The following is an 18,034-nucleotide window of genomic DNA, read 5'->3' on the forward strand; positions in this document are numbered from 1 at the left end:
CTGCTCATCTGTAAAATGGGCATGACCACCATGTCCCGTGTCCCAGACTGTCTGAGGGTTGAGTGAGCACACAGGGCAGGATCTGGCACCCTGATGCCCATGCTGTCACGCAGGCCAGAGAGGGGAGGAATGGAGTTGGCTGAGGCCTGGCCCTTTCATGCCCTCTCTGGGCTCTGAACCAGGTTCTCTCCATCCCCCTGGCCGCCTCTCACAGGCCAGGACGCCTTTATTCTCCCTGTGGAGCACCTAGGGTGCGGGGAGGGCCGAATCATATCCCCAAGCAGCCCCCATAGGTCTCCCCGCCTCTTACCTAAGCACAACAGGACAAGCAAGACAAGACCAAGGCCTGTAGGGCCCCCGCAAGTGCCCTAGGGTCGGAAAAGGGGGGTGGGGCTGCCCCCGCATCTCCCCCCTCCCCCCCCCACCCGCATGACCTTCCTGGCCGCACAGACAAAGGCCAGCAGAGCAGGCGACGCCTTTAAGGAAGCGGCGCGGCGGGTTCGGTGCCAGGAGGCGCCGGAGGGGGCGGGGGCGGAGGGAGCGGGTGCTTGAGGCCAGCGGAGCCACCCAGGCGCGCCCCCAGTCGTCACTTGCTCTCTTCTCCCACTTGCGCCGTCTGGGGGCGTGGGGACACCGCGTTCCTCCCTCCCCGCTGTGCTGGATGCAGAGGGGCGCAGGGAGCCCCCAGCAGGCTGGGCTCTGGGAGTGGGAGCCGAGGTTCCGCCGGGGGCCGGGGAAGGGGTGGTGTCCGGGAGGGGGTCGCGTGCCCCCAGGACGCGGCCTGGGCTCCGGAACCCGGGAGAAGCCTCCGGCACCGGCTCACACGCACGCGCCCGACCCCGGCCCCTCCCCGAAAAGCGAGGGGCGGTGTGGACGGAAAGGGATTCAATTTCGTTCCGCTCTCGTTAATTTTCTGTTTAATGTCACAGGGCCCCACTGTGGGAGTAGGAAGCGCGTCACCCGGGCCTTAAATTTGCACTGATGGCGCCTCCGGCCGCCTCCCCAGACTAAGGGGCAGGGCGGACTCCGGAGCGCAGGTGGGGCCGCCGGGACCCGACCCGGATGGGCGTCGCGCGGCTTCTCCCCACGCGGGTCCGGGGCGCGCTCGGCCGCCCCTCCCGCCGCATCCGCCCGCCCCGCCGCGGGATTTCCAAAGGGCTTTTGTTCCGCGCGCCGAGGGAGAGGCTTTGAGTTTTCACCACCCACCTCAAGAGACTTTTTGCTTAGAAAAGTCCTGCTATTAAAACAAAAACCAATCCATTCCGGATGGAAGAAAACGACCTCAATTTGTGCCTGAGCCTCTACCGGGCGGAGGAGCAGGCCGCGGGCGGCCGTCTGGGCCGTGTATCGCCCCAAACCCCGGGAGGCGCAGCGAACCGGCCCGAGCGGGCTGCGTTCGATAAGGCTCCGGCGGAAGTGGCGGGAGAGGGGGCAGCTGCGCGGGTCTGGGTACTGGACCGAGTCAGGCTCCTGGGGCCTTCCGGCCTTGGCTGTTAGGAGAGGGATTTCCCCTCTCCTGGCCCGGGGAGGACTCCTGCAGCGGGTACTGATGCATCATGAATTGGGGTGGAATACATATTTGGCAGGCCAGAAAAAAGATCAATCCATGGAACGATTTTTAATTTAATGGATCAGCTGTCCTGTTAACAAAAGAGGAGGTGGCCGTGTTTGGAGCCAGGTCCCCAGCCTCAGCCGGTGGTCCAGGGGCTGGAGGCAAGGCTTTGCTGCAGGCCCTCAGTGCTCTGAGAACCCAAGGAATAACTTACTGGGGGGCTATAAAGAAGGTAAACAGGCCAAGGACTCCGGTGCCCCCAGAAGTTGGGGGGGGGTGGGAGAGAGTCTGTCCCCTTTGGTCCAGCCCAGGAAGGGCCTTCCGCCTCCCCACAGGAGCCATGGCCAAGGAGAAAAAAGTCCCCAGGGCTGGAGGGCAGGGGCTGGGAGGTGAGTAGGGAGTCCAGGGCATCCTGGTGTGTGCCCAGAGGCCTCCTGCTTGTGTTGGCAGCACCCACCATTGGGAGCCCTCAGCTGGGGTCGGAAGCTGGCAGGGTGAGGCCTGGCAGAGTCTGAGGCTTTTGGAGGGTGGGCCTGCGGGAACCCCTGGTGGAAGCTGACTTCAGGGTTCCTGCCTGCCTTCAGGATGGGTGAGAAGGGCTGGGGCTCTGTAACTGACACTCAGAGGACCTGGTGGGGTCAGGTGGGGGACCTAAATGGTCCAAGGTCCTGTAGATCTCTGTTCGCCTGGCCCTGCCACCCAGCTAGCATCCCTCCCCTAGGGCCCACCCACCAGGGTGACAGCAGGCCTGGCAGAGTCTGGGCCCTGGAAGCCCCCTGACCCCCACTATCCAGATACCCTGACATTGACAAGTGTAAACACAGCCCAACCGTGGAGACAGGCCACTGCCACCCCTCTGCTTCTGCAGCCAGGCCTGGTCTGGTGGGGAGTGGAAGCAAGTGTCCCTGCAGGGAGGGCCCCAGGCAGGCTGGGGAGGACCATATAAGCAGTGCCTCACTTGGATTGATCCTGCCTGAGCACTGTCCTCAGGTAGGGCAGTTTCAGCTAGTAGGCCCGGCCCCACCCCACCCCACCCCCACTTGTGTGATCTGGGCCTTCTCTCCTGGGTCTGGCTTCCCGTCCTGTCCTCATGGGCAGGAAAGCTGAGGGTTGTTTGGAGTCAACCTCCTGCAGGAAAACTGATGACTATTCCAGCAGATCTCCAAAGCGCCTCCCTTGATCCAGAGAGTCCCAGAGAACCTTCCCTCCAACTGTCCTCCAGGTCCACCCCAGACTGGCTGCCTGTGGGGAATAAGCTGGCCTTTAGGGAAGGCAGCCTGGCATGCTGGTGATTCCCAGGCTCCTGGCCTTCCTCCAGCCCTCCAGCCGCAGAGGTGGGAAACGTGAGCAGGAGGCTGGAGGGAGTAGGACAATGGTGAGGGGGTTCCCAGCAACTCCCACCTTCCTTGATCCCCTCTAATAACTGCAACAATCGCACTGTCACTAATAAAAAGGCAGGGAACCAGGCAAAGGGATGTTTCTGCCCTTTATAAAAATCACTTTAATTTAACCCAGATGGGTCTCGATAACCTCATACAATGAGCACCCTGAATTATACTTTCTGTGCGAACACACTGGTTATATTTAGCCACAAATTACGAGTCTGTGTTTAACAAGCACCTCTGAGGCAGGGCTGGGCAGCCTCCTGACCTGGTTGGACAAAACCCTCAAGAGCAGCCATGGAGCCCCCTTGCTGGTGGGGGGGGGGAAGGGCGCCCAGAATACACACCACAGGTTTCTGAGTCTCTCTCCTCTGCAGCTCTGGCTTCTTTTAAAAACTTACAACCACGGCCAGCGGGGCAGGGGGGCAGTGGCTCACGCCTGTAATCCCAACACTTTGGGAGGCCGAGGTGGGCGGATCATGAGGTCAAGAGAGCCAGACCATCCTGGCCAACATGGTGAAACCCCATCTCTACTAAAAATACAAAAATTAGCCAGGCATGGTGGCATGCACCTGTGGTCCCAGCTACTCAGGAGGCTGAGGCAGGAGAATCGCCTGAACCCAGGAGGCGGAGGTTGCAGTGAGCTGAGATTGCACCATTGCACTCCAGCCTGGCGACAGAGCAAGACTCTCGGTCTCAAAAAAAAAAAACAAAAACTTATAACCACAGCCTGAGGTCTCCCAGGAGACTGGCCTCCCCCAGGGTTCCTGGGACTCCTGCCTTGCCACATTCCCAGCCTGGCTCCCTGCTTGGGCTGGAGCTGAGGACCCTCTGGGAGTGCCTGGGGGAAGAGTCCCTGAAAGGTCTGGCTTCTGTACCCTGGCCTCAGCCCAGGCCTGGTGTGAGGGGCAGGCACTGGGGACAAGGGTGCGGACGCTCCCTCAGCGCATCCCCTCCCTTGCCACTTCATTCTCTGGGTCCTGATAAATAATGAAGGGGCTGTGACTGGAAGCTTCGTTTTCAGTGGGGGCAGGCCCCATCCCTTCGGAACCTGGGGCATCTTCACCGTCCTCTGCCCTCGACGAGAGGTCCACTCCTCTGAACGGTAAGCCGCCAAAGCCAGATCTGTGACAGAGAAAAGGCTCCCCACCCCTACTACAAGGCACAGACCTGGGGCTTCCCAGTCCTCCCCAGAGCCAGAGCCAGAGGGAACACAAGGACCTTTCTCCACTCCCAGTTCCCCCAGGCACCAGCCAAGGCCCTGATGAACTCTCCCCAATCTGATAGCAGAGGGGCATCATCAGGCAGATGGGTGGGGTGGGGGTGGGGTCAGGACCTCTCCCGGAGGGAGTGGGATTGTTCCTAACAGCCCCCTCCAGCTATCCTCTGGGAACACTGATTCTGGGGTGGGAGTGGGCTTCTACTGCTCTCTGGCTGGGGGAAGTCTCTGTGCTGTGAGCCATCTTACCCCCAACCTGCACCCTGCCTCACCCTCCTGAGCCAGCCCCAGCCTCAGGCCTGGCCTCTGGACTTGTCCCCCTGCGCCTCTGGTGGGAAGAATTAAGAGTCAATTTTTGTCATCAAGAAATTGTTTCTAATTTGCCCTTTGACTAATGGCCCAGGGAACAATGGAGAGACACCCCACACGCGATTACTGGGGCCAGCGCTGCTGCTCTCTGGCCGAAGCAGGCATTTATTTGGAGCAGTGGCTAATTCACAATTTCATGTAACTTGCCTGACACCCCCACCCCCTCGAATTAAAAAATGATTATTTACATGATGATTTCAGACAGAGCAGGATCTCAGTGGTTTGGGAGCTGGAAGCCCTACATGTGATGTGTTCTTGGGGAGCATGGGGGTGGGAGAGGAGTGCTGGAGGGGGCTTGGGGCTGGGCCTGGTTCTGCAGGGAGAATGCTGTTCTCTGGAGAGCTTCTGCGTGTGTGATCACCTCTGCATGGGTGTTTGTCTGTGTGGGAGTGTGGAATGCTGGATGAGGCTCATCTGTGTGCCCATCTGTGCTATGGGTTTGGGTATGCGGGTACACACAAGTGATTCACATGTGAGCACACGAGTGTGCACACACTCAAGACTGTACACAAGTGTATGTGTGTGAATACAGTGTGCATTCAAGTGTGATGTGTGAGCTGCCTGCCAGGTATAGGAGTGCAGCTGGTTACGTGGGGTGGGGGTTTATCTTCTTCCCAGACTAGAGGGCAAACGTGGAGTGGTATCTGCCAGGCCCATGGAAGTGACCCCAGATCCTGCTGGAGAGGGATCAGGTGGGATTCAAGGCCACTCCTGGCACTGTTTCAGGCCCCACCGTGTGTGCACAGGCGCAGCCTCACGGGCAGCCCACTCATCTGTAGAGCTGCAGAAAGTTCGGGGATGTGGGCACTCCAGCATCAACACTGACCTCAGGTTTATTATCTCCTCTCCTCCTCTGTCCCCTCCCTGGTCCCCTTCCCAGTGGAAGGCGAGGCTGCAGATCCCCACACCATGTTCCTCTAAAATTAAAAACATTTGTTAGCTCTGGACAGCAGGAAGAATAAAAAAGGAAACCAGAGAGGTTTCCTCTGAGCAGATCGCCAGCCTGAGCTCCCGGAGGCCCAAGTCTTCCAGGGGAAGTCGGGAGCTTATTTTGGTATTGTGGGAGCTGCCCAGCGGCCAGGCGCCCGTGCTGGGCAGCTGCCAGCCCCTCTCCGCCTCGTCCAGCAGACCCGTCTGCAGCTATTTGCTGTAACAACTGTTTTGAAACAGTATTGAAAAAAAAAAGCCAACTAGAATTTAAGTGAACACTGGGGGAGGAGGCAGAAGTGGGGAGGAAGGGGGAGGGCAGGGGTTCTGCAATGTCCAGGAAGGCGCACTCAACGCCTGGGGTCTTTGCCCAGGCAGCAGCCTCTCTCCAGGACATAAGTCAAGACAGGAAGGGGCAGCACTTGGGGGATTTGAAGCCACTGCTCATCCTAGGAATCTGGTGAGGCTGAGCCAGCACGGTCTAAACCTGCTTCAGGAGCAGTGAGAGGCCCCACACCCGCGAGCTCCCCTCTGCTCTGGCACGTCTCTGGCAGGCGGCATTTCTTGGAGGGTGATGGATAACTGGGGATGGGGGCTGGGGGCTGGGAGAGCAGAGGGCCCATCGTTCAGGACCCTTGCACAATCTGCCCACGGGAGAGGGGAGGCTGGTTTACGGGGCCCCGAGGAGCCTTTCTAGCGGGTCTCCCTCCAGCATGCTCTCGAGGAGACCAGGGCTCCGAGGGACTTGAAGCCTTCCTTTTCCCCGAAGGGCAGGGCGGTTGGAGGTGGAGCCCCTGCCCTGAACCAGTGCAACCGAGCCGGGAGCTCAGAGCAACTCCAGGGACACCACGGGTGGCCAACGTGTACTCTTTGCTGAATCCAAGGTTTTTCCCCATATAAATATTTTCTTGTCTTAAAACATTCAAATGACGATTTAAAAATTAACTTAAAAAGAAAAAGGTTCCTGACCCGGAAACAAACTCATCGGGGAACTCGGTTCCTTAGAAGAGCAGGAAGCGCGCAGTTGGTGAGGGGCGCCCTGCGTGGACCCCGGCCTGGGGCGTGCCCAGCCACTCCAAACAGGGAGACTGTGTGGGCCCCACGGTGTGAGCCCCGCGAGCTGCTATCAGTTCTCCTCTCCTCCCTCCCCGGAGGGCTCCGCGCAGCGCAGGACCCGTCGGTCCCCTACGGCCTGTCCCTGCGCAGAGTACGGGAATCTTCCCCTCTCCCTTTCTCAAGCGCTCTTTCTCCCGAGCCGGGGTCGGCGTCCTCGAGGTACGCGGGAGGCGGGCAGCCTCCGCCTGCACCCGCGGGGCCGCCAACAGAAGCGCCCGGTTCCCCGACACACTGGCCGGGACCGCTGCTCGCTGCTCCAGCCTCCGGTCGCCACGGCGAGAGCCCCGTAGTCGGCGCCATACACGCCCTCCGCCGGCGACCACGCCCGGGGACCTGATTCAATCGTGCCCGGCCTAATGAATAACTGCGCGCTAATCGGATCTCCGCGCGCTCCAGGGATTCACGCTGCCTGGCTCCCCGCGTCCCCGCGTCCCCGCGCCGCGCCAGACGTCGTTTCCGAAGGCGCCGGCCTGGGGTCTGGCCCGGGGCTCCGCCGCGGGGGGTTCTGGCCGCAGGAGCCGGGAGACGCCGGAACCGGGACCTGGGCCCGCGCGGCCGCCGCTCTCGAGCCAGCCCGGGCGGACCCCACGCCCGCCCCGCGCCCCTGGCCCGGCCCGCGGAGCCGGCGCTTACCTGCCAGCCCCGGGCTCTCCGGAGCTCCCCTCCCAGCCGCGCCGCCCGAAGCGGGCGCCGGCGCAGGCCCCGACTCCGGCGGGCGAGAAATCCCGGAGTCCCCGCCCGCAGCCCCCCACCCCGGCTCGGCGTGGCCCGCGGGGGGAAGGCCGGCCGGGGCCTGCGGCTCGCTTCCCCTTTCTCTCCAGATTCCTTTGATCCGCGGGCTCTCCGCCGCACCTCGGCTCCTGGGCTGCCCCGGTCGGCCCGCGGGGATCCTGGAAACGGTCCCCAGCTTATCTCCTTTCATCAAGAGGCCTTGGGCCGCCTTGAAACCGCAGAGCCAGTAATTGCTTTTTTCAGGAGGCCCGGTGCGGACTGGACAACAGCCAATCAGCGCCTTGTTTACACTCGGTGATTGACAGTCCTCTGGCGGAGTGCCAACCAATCCCAGTGGTCCCGTGGGAGCAGGAGTGGGGGCGGGGAAACCCATAGAAAACAGGCTTTGAGTTTAACTCTTTCGTGTCCCTGCCGGATGAGACGGTGGAGAATTTCGAATGCGTGTGAATCTGTCAGTTGGCTTCTAGTTTAAATATCCTTTCCCCCCCCAGAGGGGGAGGCAGAGATTCACATGGAGAAAGAGGAGCAAAAATAAATGTATCCATCGCCACTAAGACATCACCTCGACTCCCTGAGAATAAATAGCATTTGGGTGGGAAACCAAATTCTAACAGAAATATTTGTTTGCAGAATATTTTAGAAGCGGTTTGCATCTGATTACGATAAAAATTGTTCAGTAGCTTGCTTTAGTTGGAGTGATGATTTAGCAGCTATGCAAACAGGAAGCGGCATTGAGAAATACTATGCGGGGTTTACCACACCATACCCCCTCCCCCCATTATTAAGCTGAAAATATTTTTTAAATCTAGGTGCAGCTGAAGAAAGGGCAATACTTGTCTTCGCAATAAATCCCTGATTTTTTATGTTAGTAGTTGCTCTGTTGCAAAGTGAGGCAGAGGGAGGTAAAATTGAGAGCCAGTAATGTAGACGGCTGGAGACTCAGAACTCACTTCCCAGGGTCTGATCCCCAGGTCAGGGAAAGGAGAGGGCGGAGCGGGCTATTCAAAGCTTGCGCTGCCCAAGCCGGGGGCGGGCGTGCATTCGTGAGCTCGGGTCGTGGCAGGCGGTAGCCTCAGATCCGTAGATGGGCCAGGAGACCAGGGGAGGCCTCTGGGCTTGGAGGTCTGGCCTACCTGCCACCTGCCAAACAGATCCCAGGAATTTAAAAAAAAGCAGCAACTACTTTAAGGGGTGGTGGTGTTTCTTCCCCTGGCCTTCTGTGCGGCGGAAGCCAAACGTTAGACCTGCTGGATTAAACGTGTGTGTGTGTGTGTGTGTGTGGTGTGTGTGTGTGTGTGTGTGTGTGTGTGTCTGTGTACGCCTCCCCCTCCGCCGGGACCGGCGCACTCGCTCGTTTCTGCTCCCTCTCCCGCCCTGCGCCACCACATTCCCATTCAGCAGCAATGATCTGCGCAGACGAGCTGCGCAGTCGCCAGGCTTGAATTAGGCGCCATCGGGCTTGGTAGTAGCCCCGCTGCTTCCTGATTGGCAGCTCCCTGGCCCGGCGCCAGCCTATTGGGAGGCCTGTTTACGCCGAATGAGTGGCACGAGCTCCCGGCCGTGGAGGGCTGCACGGCCAATCAGCGCGCGGGCTGCTCCGGGCTGAGTGGCACGAGCTTATTAGTATGCAGGGCCGGTGGCTCGCCGCGCCAGGCTGCAGGTTTGAGAGCCGCTCTGGATGGGCTCGCTAGAGTCGTTGTTGTGGAAGCGGTGCATTTACAGTGCAACAGTCAGCACATTGAAAATACCAATAGGAATACAAAACAAAGTCACATTTACTGATTTAATTGTATTGCTTTCACTTGTATCCAGGAAACAGCCTCCAGTAAGTAACTGAAATTGCTTTCATTTTTTTTGTTTTTGTATTTTTATTATTATTTCATTTTTTATTGTGGCTTTGGGGTTTTACAATTTTTTTGGCAAAAGAAATTCAGGGTTGTGATGTTAAGAAATATATACCCTTTTGACAAAATCCGTTAAAATGTCGAGGCTTTTTTTTTTTTTCTTAAAAAAAGGTGGACTATATATGAGCGATTTTTTTTCTCTGAAAAATCTTATCGATGGGTTTAAAATTCCCCCCGTACTGCGTCCTTGCCTTGCTCTGAGCGCTTGTTGTCTCGATCGACATCCTGCATTGAAAATAAAGACTCGAGACAGGACAGGGACCGCCGGGCTGCGTCTGGCGCGAGCCGCGCGGGTGGCACCGGGCGGACAGTCCGCGAAGTCCGGGCGCCGCCAGCGTGCGCCCAGTCCTGGGGGACCCACGAACGAACCCCAACTCTTAGCCTCCCTCCCCTCCTCCCCTTCTCGGAGAAGTCCTGGGTCGGCCCCGCCCGGTCGGTCCGCGGCGCGGGGAACAGGCCGGCTCGCTGTGTCCGAGCCGCTGCCCAGAGGGACCTTCCCGGCCGAGGCTGGGGACCGGGGAGGGGAACGGTGAGCGCGAGTTTTTTCGGGTCTTACTTTCCAGTTCAGGATTTTTTTTTTTCCAGGAGAAGTGGGGGTGGAGGAGGGGGGCCGAGCGAGGCCGGTGCAGCGGGGCGTTTTCACCGCGCGCGTTCCGGAGAGCGCGCGGGGTTCGGGTCACGGCCCATGCGGCGGGGTCCGCGGGCTGGTTCTTCTCGGGCGCGGGGATCAGGCGCGGCCCCAGTTCTCATTAGTCTCCTGGGGAGCGGGTGAGGCTGTTTCGCAGCGAGCGGGTTCGGCGGCGGCGGAGCCACTCGCGCCCCGGGGCGCGCCCGGCCCTGGCCCGGCCTGCAGGCCCCACGGTACCCGCACGCCCCGAGACGGCTCCAGAGGAGACAGGCGGGTCGGAGTTCTGGTCTCCGGCGGGCGGCCGAAGCGAGAGCAGATTTTTAAACGCAAAAGGAGAAAACAAAGCAAACCTGTAGAAGCCCCAGATCCCCGAGCGCGCCAGCCACGTTTGTGGCGGCTAGAGAGGGACCGGGGGCTGCGGGTGACGCCCGGCCTTCCGGGGAAGAAGCCTGGGTTCTGAGGTTCGGTTCCTCCCGAAATGCCCGCGTGGGGCCCTCCACCCGCTGCCACTTTTCGCTCCGTTTCCTCCCTTAGCCCAACCCGACCTGGCGCCGTCCTCCCGCTCGTCCGCCGCGGCGTTTCCCGGAGCTGGGCTGGGTGGGCCCCGAGCCTCGGCCCTCGGCGGGTGGTGGCGTCACAGCTGCGGGACTGTGGGGCTCCCGGCCCGGGCCGTGTGGCTGCCCCAGGCTTCTCAGGCCCCCGCAGCCCCGCGCCGGCAGACGCGGAGGCGCGGCGCGGCCTCTCCCCGGGAAGAGAGAACACAAAGAAAAGTCCCCTCCAATCCGGTCGGAGCCTCGGTAGCGCAGGCGGGCGACAGTAATCCACCTCCTGTTTTCTTAAAAAGTCGAGCGGGCTGGTGAGAAAGGAACAATTGGGCCTGCGATCCGCCCGCAGGGGGTGGGAGATTAAAACTGCAGCTTGGTAGCCTAGCCCGCGTCCCGAGAATCGCCGGCACCTCTCGCTTTCTCAACTTTAAATTTCTCATTGGAAAACACGCGCGCGCACACACACACACACACAAACAAAAGCACAGTACACACTACTCCCCGGAGGCCGCCGGGAAGCCTGGCACCCCCACTCGCGCAGCCCTCAGCCCCTCTCCGGCCCTCTGCGCCTTTGAAGCTGCAGGTTTCTGACCTCCCTCCCTTTCCTTCTTTCCCTTTGTCCTGCCCGGCGCCCTCGGGTCTCTGGAGGCTCCAGCCAGGGCTGGGGGGCCCCCACGCCCCTAGTCCTACCCAGGCAGCCCCTCCCCTGACCCCGGCTCTGGCTCCCCCCTCGCTAGAGCACTCTCCGGGCCCTGGCGGTCGGGCGCTTGCTCTGCAGGCCGGGCTCGGGGCTTGGGAGCCGAGTTATTTGTTAGACCGGGGGAGAGAGTTGGCGATCCCCAGAGGGAAGGGAGCCCCAAACGCCTTTGTCTGTGGTTGCCAGACAAAGAGAATTCTTTGTGTAGACCCATTTATTTACAATGCAAAAGCTCTCCGAATAAATATTAAAAAAGCTTATCAGCTGAGCAAATATGTATACACTTAATACATTGTTTTCAGTTATAGATTAAATCAGACACAAAATAGTCTGCAAATAAGACGTCGTAGAACCCGGAGCATAAAATAGAACAATTTTAAAAGGTATTCACGAGATGGAAAACATCTTAATCGCTTTGTTGTCTTGGTGGTGTGGCTACCGAAAACACAAGGTTTTCTGCAAAGTTCTTAATTAAGAATACCAAGCCCATCATCTCCCTGTTGTTGAGGTGATAAACATTAAAACAATGCGCATTTAGGAGTTGAGGAATTTGCAAAGTGCGGCCGGGGAGCGTCTTCGGAGGGACGCGTCTTCGTCTTCGGAGGGACGGTGGTGCAGGCAGCTTCAATGACTGGCCCCAACCCTCCGCGCCCAAGAGTCTGAAATTGTCCCCAGTTTCGCCTGAGTGGATGCTCCGCGTTGGGTGGGGGTAGAGGAAAATGGAGGTGAGGGTCATTTTCGGTGGCCCTGCCGGAGGTCCGGTCCGGGCGGGGTCTGCTGGCGGAAGGTTGTGCTAGGCCGGGCCCACCTTCCCCGGCTAGAGGGCCGAACTGGGCTTCGCAGACCCCGCGTACCCAGGCCACCCTGCCGTGCAGAGACCGGCCTCTGCTCCAGGTCCCCGGCAGGCGCCGAAGGACGAAATCCCAGAGCCGATTTGGGCCGTTGAGAGAGCAGCATTCTGACTCTGAAAGCGCCCCCACCCACCCCGAAGCCCCCAATCCGCTGAGGAAGATCCTGGGCGAATTTGATTGGGGGGCGGGGTGATTGTTACAGGCTCAACAGGAAGCTCCTGGCTCCGGGACAGCAGGCCCGGCACTGCGGCGGGGCGGCCCAGGTGATGCCGGTGGCGGTTGCGGGGCGCCCGGGACTCTGGGGAGCCAGCCTGGGGTCCTAGCGCGGTGCTAGGGGCAGGAGCTGATCCCAGGGGGGCTAGGGGGCGCGGATTGACGACGATGGATTCAAAAGAATGGGCCAAAAGATACATGGGGGGGATGGGAGTGGGGAGAAAAGGCAGGTTATTAAAAAAAAAAAAACTCTTGAGTTACAATCAATAAAATTACTCGCTTAATTAGCATGGTTACTCGGTTAAGCGGAATGCAGTAAAAGCTAGACTTTGGCTGAGGTGGGGAGAAGGGGCGAGCGTGGACCCCAGGCCTTTTCGTCGGAGACACCTTTGGGCAGCGGGGGAGGGGAGAGGGTGTGCGCGTGAGTGTGTGTGTGTGTATGTGTGTGTGTGCGTGATGGCTTCGCAGATTTGGGTTTTTATCACCCAGCAGAGCCAGCAGTCTCCGCCGCTGTACCCTCGCTGCAGGGACCCGCGGGGACAAGAAGGGGAGGCGGCGAGTAGCGTGGCTGGGTTCCCGCGGCCGCTCCGGGCCCAGCGTGGCCGGGACGGTGCGTGCGCGCGCGGGGCCCTGGGTTCTAGGCTGTGCGCGCGTGCGGCGGGGAGAGGCCCAGTGCCCTGGCCCCGCCACGCGGCCTGGCTGCCTCTCGCTCAGGCTGTCGGGGGTGGGGGGCAAGGGAGAGCGGGCGAGTGCGCAGGGCGGGGACCCCCGGACGAGCCGAGTCCCCCAGTCACCGAGTCTCGTCTGCTTCCCTCCGCAGGCCATGGATCCGCAGAGCGGCCGCCGGCTCGGAGCGCGGCCGCCCGCCAAGAAGCCCAGTCCTCCCGCGTGCTGACCAGCCTCGCCGCTGCCGCAGCCAGTGACCCCGGACGACGCCGCCTCTGCGCCGCCCGGGCGCCCAGCCGCCCCCGGGCCCCGGCCGCGCTGCTCCGAGGAAGCGGCGGCGGACCGGGGCCGGGGCCCGGCATGGATGGCCGCGACTTTGCGCCGCCGCCGCATCTGCTGTCGGAACGCGGGAGCCTGGGCCACCGCAGCGCCGCGCGCCTCGCCCCGGCCGGGCCCGCCGCGCAGCCCCCCGCGCACTTCCAGCCAGGAAAGTACTTCCCGTCGCCGCTGCCCATGGCTTCGCACACAGGTCAGTGCCTAGCCGGGGCTGGCGCAGGACGGGAGCGGTGGAGAGAGGAGCGGAGGAGCTTTGGTTTCATTTCCCGGGCCCGGCCGCGGTGGCGGAGTCGGGCAGCTTGTCCTGCCAGCCCCCCGCGCTGCGTCGCCGTGGTGGAGAGCGGCCTTTCCCCGACCACCCTCCCTCAGGGGTCTCGGAGGGGCAGCCCCCGGAGCCGGTGGAATTAAAGCCTTTCTGCGCCTCGCCGCTCTCCCCCGCCCCCTCCTGCGGATCTAAATTCCACGGAAACCTCTTTTCTGCATTCTGTATTCACCTCCTTAAGGCGTTCCGGGGCTGGGACAACGAGGCGCTTTCTGCGGGAACAAAACGGCCGTTGTGGCGGGGGGAGGGGGCCGGGCACGCCGCGGCCTCGCGGATTAGGGTGGTGTGCGCGCCGGGCGGGCGTTAATAGGGACTGCCGGTGTAAGACGAGCAAATCCTGTTTCTATATAAAGCCTTGAAGTGTCAGGGCGAGAATGGGTTTGCAGGGATGCATTTGCCTTAGCGAGCGCCTCTGGTATCCCGCTAAAGCCGGACAAAGCGTGGCCAGAGTGCGGCCTAGCCTTGCAGCCTGTGGCCCTGGGAGGGCAGCGGACTGGGGCTGGGGGCTGGGGCCCAGGGCCCGGGGGTGGCGCGGGGCAGTGCTCAGGATTTCGGTGCAGGCAAGAGTGCGGTTCATTTGCTCCAAGAGGAGAGCGTGGGCACCGGGAGGCCCAGTGGCTGCTCCCTCGGACTCCCTCCCTGCTCCAGAGAGTCGGTCCTTGGCGGAGGGGCCCAGACTTCCAGGGCCGGCCTCTTCCCGGAGGCTTTGATAGGAGTGTCGAGGGAGGTCAGGGAAGGGGCGGCTACCGCGCCTGAAGCCCGGAGGTCACCGGGGCGGCGCGGGTGTAGTTCGCGGTAAGGCGCAGGGCTGCGCTAGGGACCCGCCGGGTCACCCTCGCACATGGGTGGCTGTTGTTCATAGTTTGTTCTAAACATCGGAAATGTTTGTCGCTTTAGAAGAAAAAAATTGGCAGTAACAGTTATTATTGGTAGCTTGATGAACTGTGAATACTAATAAAATTATATCTGCTTTAATGGGATTACAATTAGTGTGTGGATTCAAACGGATGGCAAAGATGGGACGGGAAGGGAAAACGTCGGAAGAAGGGAGGGCAGGCAGAAAAACCTACATTTCTTAGAAAAAAACAAACTCGAAATTGCTTAATTGCTACCGGGCTTCCAGCATTTGCACTGCCAAGAGATTGAAACGGGGAGCCGCGAGTGGAGAGGTCTCCCCAGCGCCTCCGGGGTCGGCCCCTGCCCCTTCCCTCCCTGGTCGGCGCTTTGGCAAGGCTGCCCTTTTCAAAGCCCTTTTCTCTCTGTTGCTCTTCCTTCTTTTTCTCCCTTTTTTTTCTTCTCTAGATTTGTAACTGGAGAGAGAAGGAGAAAAAGCACTTGCCTGCGCGATGGGCGATTTAAAAATATCTCTCCCGCTGTCCCTGTGGTTAGCAGGCTTCTCTCCTGCCCCTGCTCCGGAGCTGCTGCCCACCCGGCTCAGGTGCACAGGTGTGGAGGCTCTGGCGGCCCTGGGGAGGGACAGCTTGCCAGCCTCCTTACCAGTCCCTATTTTGGCTGCAGGCGGTCACTCCACCTCCACTGTGCTATGGCCTCCAGCCACGCAAGGGGCAGAGACAAGGGCCCCTGACACCAAGACTTGTGTGTTGGTGCAGGGCTGGCTAGGGCTGTCCCTTCCTGGGAGGCCAGGCCGTGTTCCCCATCAGGTCAGGTCAGCACTGCCTCCCTGACTCCATGCCTGCACTCACATCCTGGCCAGGCCTGGGCCAGCCTTTCTGCCCCTTGCTTCCAGGTCCAGGCAACACCCGGGTATGTGGGCGCCCGGTCTGGTGGCCTGGCCCTTTGTCTTGCTCATTCTAAGTTTGGCCACGTGGTTCTTGGCCTATAGGCTGGGGAGGGCTGTGAGAAATGGTTCTGGGTTCTGGCGTGGCCTGTGTCCTCCCTACTTTTTGGACCTCAGGTGCTCCCAGCCTCCCCAAGCACAGGGTGCTCTAGAGGGCGCTGGAGGTCCCTCAGGGCTCCTTGGTTCAGGGTCTGAAGGGCGGTGTGTCCCCTGTTCCTGGAGGCCCCATTTCCACCCCCTCCTGCAGACCAATGAAACCTCTTGTGCTGGGAGATGGTCAGCCCGTTTGTGATGGGAAACTTGGCCAAGCAGGCATCCAGATAGAAGCATGTGGAGCTGAAAGAAAGCCTTTTGAAATTGCTAAGAGCCAGAATATTGTATTGGTTTTTAACATTTAGTTGCATGTATATTTTTTTAGAAGGAATTATACCCCAGATCACTTTGCTTTGGTCTGTGTCAATATATGATTTAGTTTACAGAGAAAAAAGTATAATTAAGTTAAACAATTTTTCTGCATCTCATGTGTGGGCTTCCAAATGGCCGGTTTGGCCAACTGGATACCCGTTTTCCTGGATGGCCTCAGTCTGCAGGCCACAGCTGCAGCCAGCGCGCCCCTCCCTCCGCTGACTGCCCCTCGGAAAGGAAAATTGCCCCAGATTCTTCCCGCCTGTCTGGGAGTAGGATCCAACCATCGTGGATGGAGGTTCTGGCCTCCTTGAGGCTGCCTCTTTTTGCTGGGCTGTGCTTCTGTGCCTCCCTGGCCTGGTACTTGCCACCGCAGCTGGACCAAGGGTGTCCCTGCTGGCTGCCTTGGCTGCCCTTCCCCGACCCCACCCAGCACTTTCAAAATGTCAGCCGGAGGGGCCCTGATGGGTGGGGACATGGGCTCTAGGGCTTCTTCCATTGTTTTTCTAAAAATGAAAGTGCTGGGCGCTTTAGACTCCGGCTGTAGGGTTTTATGGTAACGTGCTGTTCCAGTAACCTTGTCACCAAAAGGTGCAATTAAATGTTTGGAATCTTTATTTTTAGTTCAGTGTGAGATTTTGTCTCTAATACAGATGGTCCGGAGGCAAAGCTGTGAAATCTAGGGGGAAAAAAAGAGAAATCAACAAGAACCAACCCAAGATTTTTCATCAGTGCCTACTGCCTGGAGCCACTGGGGCTGGCGCCCGTGCTGGGAGTGTGTGTGTGTGACTGAGGCAGCCCCCGCGCTCCCGGCTACTGGCTGGCAGGTCCTGTCTGTCTTGGTGGTGCACCTCCCCTCTCCAGGGGCCAGGCTTCCACCAAGGCGCTATTTCTCACTATTTCTCATCTTCGTTTCAATAATCTGCTCAGATTCCCCTTCCGCCCCTTGTCTTGTTTTCTTTGGGGTATAAATTGGGGCCTGGGAAACCAGGTGCTCTGAGCTTGAGGTGTTGTGGGAGAACCGAGGCTCCTTCTGGTGGGAGAACTGCAGACTTCTTTCTGCTAAAAAAAAAAAAAAAAAGTGCTTCCTACCGCCAATCTCCAAAAAAGAAAAAGAAACAAAACACCAAAAAAAACGAAACCAAAAAATACCCCCAACTCCATAGAGAAAAAAGAATTTCCTTCTGTGAAAAGACCCATCAAAGGCTCCCCCTCATCATGTGTTTTTTTTTTTTTTATAAAGGAAAAAATACATTTTCTTAAATACCTCATTAACTCCATGACACGATGGAGTGTTTCTGCAACAGTTACCAACATTAAGTGGGTGTGAAAAGAGTTACTTTCCAAAGACGTCACCCGTCTTGCTCCATAAGTGACAGAGCTAGACATCAAAGTTGTTGCCGCCAGCCCAGAGGAGCTACGGGAATCTGGGGCTGCGTGGACCGGCAGCCGCCCGCCCTGCCTAAGCCCTGTTTGGAATGTGGGTTTCCCCCAGTGGGGCTAGTGCTGCCACCACGTCTGATTATCCCTGTGTGGAGCCGCCCCGCTTTCTGTAGGAATATCCAGGTCACGTGAGTAATAAGGCAAATTAGTGAGGCAGGCAGGGAGCAGCATTGTGCAAATAGCACATCTCCCCTGGAAAACTGCGTGCACCCCAAATGCTCCCCAGTTATTCTTAGAAATCTCCCTCATCTTCCTGTGAGACAGGGTTCAACAGCCCCCATAGACAGGACAAAATGCATAGGAGGCTGTTAGAATAACATAGATGGGGCTAAAAATACCCTCAGAAACACACATAAAAAAGCCAAATCCAACAACAGAACGAGCTAAAAATATTCCAGGCTTTGGCAAAGAGCACGGAGTTAAATAAATTATACAAGACCCATTCATGGGAGCAAGTTGACTTTCTCTCTTACGGGAACTTGGTTCCAGCTAATAAAAATAATAATTTACTGGCCACTGAGCTTTGCATGAGTTTAGATTTAATTGGTGGGGCTTCTGGCGCTTGTCATTTCTTGGCGATTAGTGGGCTTGCCCTGGCCTGGGCCAGAGTGGGGAGGGGATGCCGAGGCCGGGGCTCCTGGCAGCAGGGACACTGTCCTCTGAGGAGCAGGGCCTGGGTGCAAGGGCAGATTACCCAGGAGGCTAGAGGAGGATGGAGACTGGGGGTTTCCATCCAGGCAGGTGGAAAAGAAACTGGCAAGACACGGCTATTTTAATTTGATAAATGATTGTACACCTTTAAGAGTGTTTTAACAATCAGGATACACTCCAGCAAGTTGATAGGATGTCCGCTGTCAACTTACATATGTCATCAGAGCTGGCTGTGAGCGTAAATAACATTCAAATGCTTGGGACAGCTGCAGCCTCTC

The 18,034-nt window shown here is 59.0% G+C and overlaps 1 protein-coding gene across 7 annotated transcripts in view; it reads left to right on the forward strand.

Annotated features, from left to right (window-relative positions):
* Window positions 1-8,943: 8,943 nt before the first annotated feature.
* BAHCC1 (BAH domain and coiled-coil containing 1) overlaps window positions 8,944-18,034 on the forward strand; it is a 63,934-nt gene continuing 54,843 nt past the window's right edge. For 5 of the 7 annotated variants that reach the window (XM_054256593.2, XM_054256596.2, XM_054256597.2 and 2 more), the window contains exons 1-2: window positions 12,600-12,745; window positions 12,956-13,330. In XM_054256593.2, the coding sequence (XP_054112568.2) occupies window positions 13,162-13,330 (169 nt within the window). In that variant the 5' untranslated portion in view covers window positions 12,600-12,745; window positions 12,956-13,161. Of the gene's footprint in view, window positions 9,123-12,599; window positions 12,746-12,955; window positions 13,331-18,034 lie in introns of those variants that run through there. The other 2 variants (XM_054256598.2, XM_078374944.1) reach the window with 2 other exon arrangements.

This window comes from Callithrix jacchus, chromosome 5, assembly GCF_049354715.1.
Source record: "Callithrix jacchus isolate 240 chromosome 5, calJac240_pri, whole genome shotgun sequence".
Classification (NCBI taxonomy): Eukaryota; Metazoa; Chordata; class Mammalia; order Primates; family Cebidae; genus Callithrix; species Callithrix jacchus.